Below are 10,712 nucleotides of genomic sequence, written 5' to 3'. Positions count from 1 at the left end.
CTGTAAATGTATTGTGGTGTTGGTTGGCAAATTTGCAGCTGCATTTTATATATTGAAGCTTTACTTGTATACGAAGCCATATTCATGGCTGTCGGCTAGAATAAACTTGCTGATATTTGCAGGCATTTCAAGGAATCTTATAATCTCGATGACTTCCATGAAAATAGGTTGATTCAATAGCAATAGAAGTGATCTTTCAAGGAAATTGGAGTCTGATATTCTGAATACTGATCACCCATGGGCTTCCCAGTAGGCTGTGTAGGTTAACTAGACTTTGAGTGCCAAATGTTACCCACAACTGCTCCAAAACTACAAAGTTTCCTATTTTGGGGAGGATATTTTATTGCCCCTTGGGAAAAAAAATCCTGCGGATGCCCATGTGAACACCTAAGACAGCTATACTTTGTAGAAAGTGATACTTTTGTTGTTTGCTGTTGTGTTCTTATGTATTTGTTTCTGTTATAAACAGTTCCTCATAAACAAGTCCCAGATTGCAGATGCACCAAGGTTTGCTCATAGAGGAGTTCTTTTAGATACATCACGGCACTACCTTCCATTAAAGACTATTCTTTTAAATTTGGTAAGTACTTTACATAAAACTTTGTAATTTCTCTGAACTTTTATAGAAGGCACATTAAAGCGACCGTCTAATGTCCCTGACAATAGACTAATGCATATTAAAGTACTCTGTGGGTATTTATTTATTCCTCCCAAATGGAGAGAAAAAAATGAAAAATAAAGCACTTACCGACACAGAACTTGTAGCCACGTTGAAAACGTTGCCTTCTTCCTCTGATCTGATGTTTCCCATTGATTTTAAGAACTATGTCCACATGCTCACCGGGATCTAAACAGACCCCGGCATCTCCTGCAGGTCATTTAGCTGAGAGGGGGCCACACAAAAATCTAGAGGGACCACTCAGCTATCATCTGCATTAAAGCGTCCCTTTCAAATCACAGAGAGACACCTTGCAAGAAAAATACATCAAGTCTCGGAATGGGCAGACTGGTTTCTTATTATAATACACCTTTATCTAACCAAATTCTCTATCACCAAACAATATGCATACGGATGACCTGAAAACCACTGCTTGGCCCTGGCCCCTGAAGACTTTATTTGGAAACCTTGATTATAGTTTTTAAACTACACGGGATTCTATAGGTATATACAAAAATGTATTTTGGATAGGACTTTATGTCGTTTTCCGATACAGAGTGGCCATAGTGGCTATTGATTGTTGGGCTAATTTGTTTTATATATGTCGTTACAGGACGCGATGTCTTTTAACAAAATGAATGTGTTTCACTGGCATATTGTTGATGACCAGTCATTCCCTTATCAGAGCGTTCTATTTCCTGAGTTGAGTAACAAGGTGAGAACGTTATCGCGTAGATGCTTTGACATTTTTAGTTTCACAGTTTATAGAGTGAAGTATGTCGTTTGAACGGATATTTGCGGGTCTGTCGGTGGTGCTATTGTACTTCTGCTATTTTCAAGATCCACGTTCACACGTTTTCTTTTGAAATGTACATCCAGGGAGCTTATCAGCAGTACACACATGTGTACACTCCAATCGATGTCCGTTTGGTGATTGAATTTGCTAGACTAAGAGGCATCCGAGTTGTCCCAGAATTTGATTCACCTGGACATGCAGACTCCTGGGGTAGAGGTGAGTGCTGGGTATTTTTATTAAAATATCGGGTAGCACTCCAGCTGTTAGCTTAATTTACTAGACAAACGCCCCAGCTTCTTATGATACTACCTGTCGTGAAAAGTAGTTGGGCTCTCGGAATAGTTTTATGGAGGGACAGACTATTAGCTTTGTCATAAAGAATCCGGATAATCCTTGTGGTGTTTGCTAAAAACAAGTCATCTAAAATATCACATGGTTTAAAACGATGGCAGTGTGCAAATAAAGGAATTTATTGGAACAAAACAAAATACAACTAGGTTTTTGTGAATGTTACTCTACATTATTGTGTAAAACACTGTGTTTGCTCAGGGAGGAAAATTTCTTCCTTTGGGCTTCCCCTTGAACATCTTAAGATATGGTTAATACGTTTTTTTTTTGTTTTTTTTTCTTTCATTGCTTATGTTTTACTTTAAATACAATTTCCTTCTTCATTATAGGCCAACCAAACCTATTGACTCCATGTTTCAAAGAAGGTCATCACACTGGTACTTATGGACCTATAAATCCCATTTTAAATGAAACCTATGCATTCATGTACAAATTCTTTCAAGAAATCAGCCAGGTGTTTCCTGATCGGTACATCCATTTAGGAGGAGATGAAGTAGACTTCTCTTGCTGGTAATGAACATTTGGTATTAATCTGTATGCATTTTCTGCTATTTTTGTCAACCAAATAAATTTTATAATATACTTTTGGTAGATCCAAATCCATCCTTTCTTAGAAATGATCTTCCTGAGAGCTACATTTTTAAGAATACCTGGATGGTCCCTGTACCTCTTACTACTTTTTTTTTTTTTCTTTACCTTTTTTCTCTCACAAATGGTGGACTAGGATACTTCTAATTTGGTCCCAAGACGAGCCTCAGCTTTCAGGTTCTATTCTTAATCCTTGCCACATAATTGATAACCTACAAACGTCAACACCCTGATGTTTATGGACCCGTTAAGGATGGGATGTCACACTTCATGTTTAATAATGTCAATGGTTAATATAATATCATTTTATGTATCATTTTTCCTAATGAAGTATTTTATTTTAAAGGAAATCCAATCCTGATATTTCCAAGTTTATGACTGAGCATGGCTTTGGCGGCGATTACTGCAAGCTCGAATCCTTCTACGTTCAAAAGTGAGTGGCACACTTTCTCCAGTAGGGTGTGGAATCTTATAATACAAAGAGCACAGTAGTGTATGTTGTTTGTACTAGTGGAAACACTGCTTTCTTTGCCATCCTATTTTCTTTATGCTCATTATATGGTTTTGACCCTTCATAATACATAGGGTAGTCAGGGAGCCAAACGCAAATCTCTTTTCCACTTGTTTCTAAAGTACAGCTTTAGTAAAAAGCCATTTGAAAACGTATCATTTTTCTTTTTGCAACCCTATTTGTCTTCCCCATCAGTCATAAAGACCTGGTTGTCTTTGCTTTTCTTTGGAAAAGAGGCGCCGTTGCAGCTGGACCCTTATGTTACTTAGTATAACCGTATTTGCTCGATTATAAGACGACCCTGATTATAAGACGACCCCCCAAATCTGAATATTAATGTAGGAAAAAAAGAAAAAGCCTGAATAAAAGACGACCCTATAGGAAAAAAGTTTTACCGGTAAATGTTAATTCATGTAAACTATTTTTTTTTTTTTTTTTTTTATATAAAAGCTATGATTGAGAAAAATATTTTGGTTTTATTTCCTTTTTTTACAACCTGTCGCCCAGTTATGCACATATGCCCCAGAAATGCCTTATGCCCCCCATTTAACACATCCCCCGCCCCCTCAAACTTACCGGTGCTTCTGACTCCCCTGTCATGCAGCCGGGGCAGCCTGTAGACGTCTACGCGATTCGCGTAGACAACTTATGCTGCAGCCAGAAGGGGGTGTGGCTAGCAGCGGGGGTTGTCTGCGTCCATCGCGCAGACCTTGCCCGCTGCTAGCCACACCCCCTTCCGGCTGCAGCGTAAGGCTGTATCTACACACTGCCCCGGCTACACACCGCGGACGCAGAAGCACCGGTTAGTGTGTGTGTGTGGGGGGGAGACAGGAGGATCCAGGTCCCCTGCAGCTGCGGGGGATCTGGATCTTAGTCTCATAGTCAGACCTATTTGATGTCACATTATAAGACGACCCCGATTATAAGACGAGGGGTATTTTTCAGAGCATTTGCTCTGGAAAAAAAACCTTGTCTTATAATCGAGCAAATACGGTATGTATCCATGCAACATGACTTATCTGTTGGCAGTGTGTTATTTGATGGTAGAAACTCCCGCCATGGAGGATTACTGCCGTTAAAAGGGTGTTGATTGTATTCCTGCCCCTTTTGCTGACTGTTTTTAAATTCTGTTCCTCTATTCTGCTGAATAATCATGTTTTGGTCTTAGTGGCAGTTTAATGTGTAGGGACATAAGTTTCCATGTGATGTGTGCTCTTCTGGTTCAGCAAACTACTTTATTGTTTACTTTATTAATGACAAATGCATTTTTTCATTGAATGACCTTTGTTTTTATTGAAGAAATCCTTTTATTCTTTTAGCATCCTGGAAATTGTTTCATCGTTTAAAAAAGGATACATAGTCTGGCAGGAGGTATTTGATAACAAAGATAAGGTATGTTCATTTAAAAAAAAAAAAATACTTATCAATGCGAATGAATGTGGCTTTTGCACATTGTGCATTTCTGTGTTTGTACTTTAATTTAACTCAACAGCATAATGAGGCTTGCAGTACATTTTTGTATATCTTTTTAAATCGGAGTTGCAGTGTGGGGTTTAAATGGCTTAATGCAGGACCTTTATACGGTCTGTCGGTATAGAAAAGTTTTCTGGGGCGCATATGGTTTCTGGCACTAAGCAATAAAAGGGTCAATGTTAAACTTCAACTTAAAAACCTGTCTGTTGCCGTTTTTACAGATTAATCCAGACACTATAGTGGAAGTTTGGAAAGGGGAAAAGTGTTTTGAAGAACTATACAAAGTGACAGCTGCAGGGTTCCAGGCCATTCTCTCATCTCCGTGGTACCTAGATATCATTAGTTATGGCCAGGACTGGCAGAGATACTACAAAGCTGAGCCGCTAAATTTCAATGGTTTGTTAATTTGCTTTCCGTATTAACAAAATCGCTAACTCTTAACTTACTAATTTTGATTAACTAAACCATAACCCTATCTGCTTTTAAAACTTCTTTATCGAGGGGAAGCTTTTGTTAACTTCTTTGTTGATTAGAGCAAAACAGACTTTGTTTTAAAGCTCTAGAAGATTACCTGGATCCCTATACATAGCGGCATTTGGGTCTATAATAAGAAATGGCTCACATACACTTCTGCGTTGTAGGGGGTGCCTGTTGACTTCGGTCTTCCTTTACCTCCCCTGGTGGAAGTCGTGCATCCAAGATTTTGGATGTCTTGCAAAAAACATGCGGTTCTGTCTGGGGGGGGAAATCTCAGGCTGATCGGCCTGGGACTGATTGTCGACTTCTCTCCGGGTAGAGTAAGGTGAAAGAGAAAATCTGGTTGCTGCCATAAGGCAGAGGTCAGGTCAATGGAACAGGCAGAGAATATGGCTGCTTGCTACCATTGTAACAATGAAACTAATCTTTGAGATCAGAAGGCGTGCTGATTAACAAAAAAAACCCTGATTCCTACTATTTTTCAGGGATTGTCATTACACGTGTCTCCCGTTCTAAATCCTGTCATCTTCTATTAATAAAAAATGGGGGAAAATCTAAAATATTTACAATATTTACAATCAATCTGTTAGTTACATTTACTAATGGGGGGGTCAGAGGTTTTTAGAAGCATTTTGTTTCTATTTTTTTTAATATGTGGTTTGGATTTTGGGGACAAATAGGGAAAAAGTGCTTTGTGTTTTCACTGCAATATGGTGTACAGTTTGCCCTAAACTAGCTGCTAAGTTTAACTTGTCTTGAAGTGGGGGGGGGGGAGTGGCCACTTGGCATCATGGAGTCTTATGGCTTTTTTCCTGGGTTTGGTGGATGCCACGAGAAAGCTACCTACCGAGATGCATAGTGGATACTGTAAACTTTGGAGGAGGGATAATGATCTGGGGCTGTTTTTCAGGGTTTGGTCCCCATTCTTCCAGTGAAGGGAAATCTTAATGCTACATCATACCAAGATGTTTTAGACAATTGTATAATTCCAACTTTGTGGGGGCAGTTTTGGGAAGACCCTTTCTTGTTCCCGCATGACTGCGCCCCAGTGCACAAAGCAAGCTCCATAAAGATCTGTTTGATGTGGAGCCCCTCGAGTGGCCTGCAACACCCTTTCGGATGAATCTGAATGCCAATTGCGAGCCAGGCTGCCTTGTCCAAAATCTGTGCCTGACCTCACAAATTTTCTTTTGGCTTAATGGGCTTAGATTCTCACAGACACTCCAAAGTGAAAGCTGCAAGAGGGAGGGGGGGCACTCCATATATCTTCTTGCAGGAGAATATCAATGAGGTTTGCCATTGATAATACATGGTGATATAGAAAGTTGACATGTTCCTGCAAACTCCTTCTTTAGTGAATAGACCTCATTATGTCTCGTGGCGAAAAGCACAGAACCGGATGACACCTGGGGTATTGTACAGATTACTGCTTTCTTGCCAAATGCCGAATCATGTCGTCGTCTATTTTATATAGCTCCATCATATCAATAGCGCTGTACAATGGGTAGACAGGACATACCAAGTAGTATATAACATAACAATTTGACTTACAGAGACGGGTGAGAACAGCCATACTCAAATGAGTTTATAAAGTCACTATACTTTGTTGGGGATAAGTAGACTCTAGTTGATATTATTATTATTATTATTATTATTAGCTAACTGAGTTGATTTAGAGTACAAGCTTTCGAGTCCTCTCAGGTCTCTTCCTTTTTTGCTTGCATTTCGGACACCCGCTCATATATTACATTAATTCTTGTAATCTGATTTGCATGTAAACTGACTGTATGACATAACACTAATTATGATCTAGCAGAGGAACGAGGAAAACACCCAGATAATATGTAATGCGTTTCAAAACATCCTTCTACGGCTTTTTGTTGACCCAGGTGTTCTATTATTTAGTGGACACTTTGACACAGGTGTGACTTCATTTTTCTTTTTGTAATATGACCCTTGTAACATTGCGTTCAACAAATAAAACAATACATTTCTGAGGTTTGTGCCAAAGTGCGCAGGTGAAGCAACACTCCAACAATATCTTGCGGTCTATTTAAAAGATTGTGGTTGAGGACTGTCATTTTCTGTTGATGTCTCAATATTCGGGCGTTGTTCACTATGAGATCGATCTACTCTATGTAAAAGCCTCAGATAGATAAACTTGGTTAATTTCAGGTGAGTTTTGTCCCGTTTAAGCAAAATCATTCCCTTGTTGTTTTTATTATGCCGTAGTAACCATCATGTGGCATAAAGTCCTGCAGATAATGGTTTGTGCGCTGTAAACTTGGATCGGCTCAGTTTGAGAATGGTGCTTGGGTTTCCATATCTCAGGACAAGAGAAACTGGGAATCCAATGGGTGTTTGGCTTGTTGCATCCCTGTTGTAATCTGCGTTGGTGTTCAGAAGGGCGTTATAACTGTGTGGTTAAAGTGCGTATTGAACTCTCTAATGTCCCTTGGGTGGAAGTGGAAGCGAAAGCAGCCAGGAGGGTATTGTAGATGTGTTACCGTTTCACTTATCCTGATTGTGTTGGTTTTTTTTTTGTTTTGCCATGTCTATAACATATTAAAATAAGTTGTGCCTGTAGTGTACAGTGTTACATTGCTGTGAACACTGTCAAACTAAAAGTATTTTGGCTACCACTACAGGAGGGTTTTCGCTTGCCCTAAATGTATTTTATTTGTTTTACTCCTTTTTTTGTAATAGTGTTCCTTTTAATACAATACTCCATGATAAGCTACACGAAGGACCCAGATGCCAGATGTTTTTCATTTTTTTTATTTGCAGCATCTACCTTACTGATTGTTTCTTGGCGCGCGTGATACTTTTCATTTATTATAAGTAACACAATCCATTACTTTTGCAGCAATTGGCCTTTGTTTCATACATGTGCAACAAGGATCATTAAATTAAGCTATATGTTTAAATTCCGTAGTTGAACCCAGACACCGTTGTTGAAGTGTGGAAGGAGAAAAATTATCAAGATGAAATGGCAGCTGTTACAGCTGCTGGGTTTCAAGCTCTTCTAACTGCTCCCTGGTACCTAAACCGCATCTCATATGGTCAGGACTGGATCCAGATCTACCGAGTTGAGCCATCAAACTTTACTGGTGTGTTCTTGTCACTGGTTCTTTAATGACTCGCCACTGCATCTAACCAGCAAAAGGATCTAACCAGTGCTAAACACAATGCATGAGGCCAAACAGCTAACATATATATATATATATATACTTATGACCCTTGCCTCTTCCCCTGATATCCCTTTTTTTTTTTTTATTCTAGGTGCTATGCAATACTCATGCCCACACTAAATGTTCTAATTCCAAAATGTCCCTGTCTGAGCATGGCGTATAGGGAATAACCATTTTATTTTAGAATATTGACATGTTAAGTAAATATGGTCTAAAACGGAAACCTGCTAAGATATTTCCTACAGACCGAGGTGTTTCCTGTAGTATTTGTTTATATTTTCCTGAATAGCCATTTTTCATGAAGCAGAGAGGTTAAAAATGTGTGGCCCTGTTCCGGTTGTAACACCGCCGCCATAGCAGTACATAACTTTTATTTTGTATTCTGCATCGCCATAATGTTTAAGTGGACATCACCCAGCTAGCTCATGTAGAATATTAATGGTTCCGGGTAATGTCAGTTTCCAATAGATTATAAACTTCAATAATGTGTCCTATATTATATATATATATGGTATATTTATATATTGCAGTGTAAGAGGGAGGCTACAGGCCCGGTGTTGAGTGAACACTTGGTGAAAGCCTGTTATAAAGTGATTGTAGATCTTTGTTATAGAAAATCCGCTAGTACAGAATTGTATTTATAGTGAAATGGGTAATGCTGTGTCCCGAATTGTTCACAAAGAGGCAGGGAATGTTACATCTTTTTTTGTGACTAGGTGCTAAAATGCTGATTTATGCTTGAGGTGGATCTACATCTTTTGTTGTTTTATAGTTCTAGATGTGAAGGCAGGATAGCCGTTTTAATAGTTTTGTGTATTTGTCATGTGACATTTCGTTAAATGTTTTTACCGTTTAGATAAAGTGAGAGAGAGACCAATGTGCCAGAGGTACGGAGTGCCTGAGCCAATTCTATTTTCTTTTCCGGCTGAACAGGCATGTTCCTTCTGATGGCTCCAAATATACCGCTTTGCACCCACTCTGGCATTTTCACCCAGCAAGTCATACGATTTGTGACACGGGACGACTCAATGCCATGATTTTTGCGTTTTAGTGCATGCTACTTTCATTAATCAACGGTTTTACAGCGCTCCATAGCACTTCTATCTATCTGTATTGTTAGACAACATGGTGCCACCACCATACCATCATCACAGCAGGGAACACGTGATAAGTATGTTTTTAACCCAGCAGCATGTTTTTTGTTTTTTTTTCATTTTTCTTCTTTGCAGGAACTGAAGCACAAAAGAAGTTGGTGATTGGGGGCGAAGCATGTTTATGGGGGGAATTTGTGGACGCCACAAACCTTACTCCTAGACTATGGTACGTTTTGCTTCAATACTTTTTTAATTGGCTCGTTGCTAAAAAGGAGTCACCATGGAAATGAATGACCTCTCCTTGATGATGGCTCCAAATGTAGCACTTTGGACCATATAAATATTGATCTTTGTCTACCCAGGCACTGTGCATAGCCGGACGATATGGAATTATTTAATTGGCATGAGAAGTCTTGGAGACCTGGCACATCAGCGTTGAACTATATAAATGTCCAAGATTTAAATGTTCAGTAGCTCTGCAGAAATGTCCACGGCATTTATTAAAACGAGTTGATTTTATGGGAAACGTTGGCATGTTTCCCATCTTCTTAATGGTGAAATAGTGTCTGTGTTGATTTTCGGCAGGCCGAGGGCCAGCGCTGTTGCGGAGAGACTGTGGAGTGACAAACAAGTGACCTCCGTGGGAGACGCGTATAACAGGCTTGTTAAACATAGATGCCGCATGGTCAGGTGAATGCATACGTCATGCCTTTCATAATTTCTGGGTCCGTTCTCAGTAACTTCCTACCATTTCTTTTTTTCCCTTGCAGGCGTGGAATTGCAGCTGAGCCTCTCTATGTAGGATACTGTGACCATGAGCTAAACGTGTAAATCGTGGACTGCTTATGTTGGCTGCTGGTAAACCTTTTCCAAATCAAAGGAAGGGAACATACTCTGTATTCAGGGATGAAAATATGCACTTAAAAAATCAACTCATTTTCCATAATACTGGGAATCTTTAACAGCTGAAGGGAACCAATTTATGCCTTTTGTATTTGCTTAGAAGTGACTACTGTTTTTAAGATAAAATAAACTATGACAAACTTAAATATAACGTGCATTCTCTTGGGTACGTTTTTGAAAAAAATCATCTCACAAGCAGAGTTTTGCCTGAATATCTATAGGTCCAAATTCTAGAATGTTTGCATGATTTTGTAAGGTTTATATGGCAATAAATATCTGGATTATAATGTTTAAGTACTATATGGTTATGTGGAAAAATATTTTTCCTGTCCAATGTTCTGCATTTGTGAATATTTTTCACATTGATTTTGGTCAGATCATTTGGTGGGTTGCACTAATATATAGGAATCTGAAAAAAAAAACCAACAAAAAAACCCAAAGTTTGGTGCTTGTTTCATTTGTTTGATGTGCTAAAAAAAGGCCTGATTTAATGCAAATTGTCCATCGCCCTCAGATTAATGTGTTGTCAACACACAATGTTCCAGGATGATGTTGCACACCTCTGAAAACCAGTTATTGAGGCAAATCTGTATAGTAAGGTTTTTCTAAGGCTCAGCGGCTCCGTTGAAACACTGAGAGCCATATCGACCAAATGTACAAGGTTTGCGATAGT

The 10,712-nt window shown here is 39.1% G+C and overlaps 1 protein-coding gene across 1 annotated transcript; it reads left to right on the top strand.

The window, feature by feature from the left end:
* Positions 1-1,277: 1,277 nt before the first annotated feature.
* LOC149276091 (beta-hexosaminidase subunit beta-like) lies at positions 1,278-9,973 on the top strand. Its single transcript, XM_089503922.1, has 9 exons — positions 1,278-1,373; positions 1,538-1,670; positions 2,132-2,312; positions 2,737-2,823; positions 4,221-4,293; positions 4,596-4,770; positions 9,272-9,362; positions 9,722-9,826; positions 9,907-9,973. The coding sequence occupies exons 1-9, from the start codon at positions 1,278-1,280 to the stop codon at positions 9,965-9,967; spliced, it is 1,002 nt and encodes a 333-aa protein (XP_089360048.1). The 3' UTR covers positions 9,968-9,973.
* The last annotated feature ends 739 nt before the right edge of the window (positions 9,974-10,712 follow it).

This window comes from Sceloporus occidentalis, unplaced genomic scaffold (genome assembly GCF_023333645.1).
Source record: "Sceloporus occidentalis isolate IW3139 unplaced genomic scaffold, rSceOcc1.0.p SCAF_248, whole genome shotgun sequence".
NCBI lineage: Eukaryota > Metazoa > Chordata > Lepidosauria > Squamata > Phrynosomatidae > Sceloporus > Sceloporus occidentalis.
Note: the sequence above shows the minus strand (reverse complement) of the source record. Positions and strands in the feature narration are given on the sequence as shown.

Excerpts from the sequence above, each read along its gene's own strand:
- LOC149276091 (XM_089503922.1), top strand. The coding sequence starts at position 1,278 with ATGTCTTTTAACAAAATGAATGTGTTTCACTGGCATATTGTTGATGAC. Across the intron at positions 1,671-2,131 it reads TGCAGACTCCTGGGGTAGAG|GCCAACCAAACCTATTGACT; the intron begins GTGAGTGCTGGG and ends TCTTCATTATAG. Across the intron at positions 4,771-9,271 it reads TGAGCCGCTAAATTTCAATG|GAACTGAAGCACAAAAGAAG; the intron begins GTTTGTTAATTT and ends TCTTCTTTGCAG.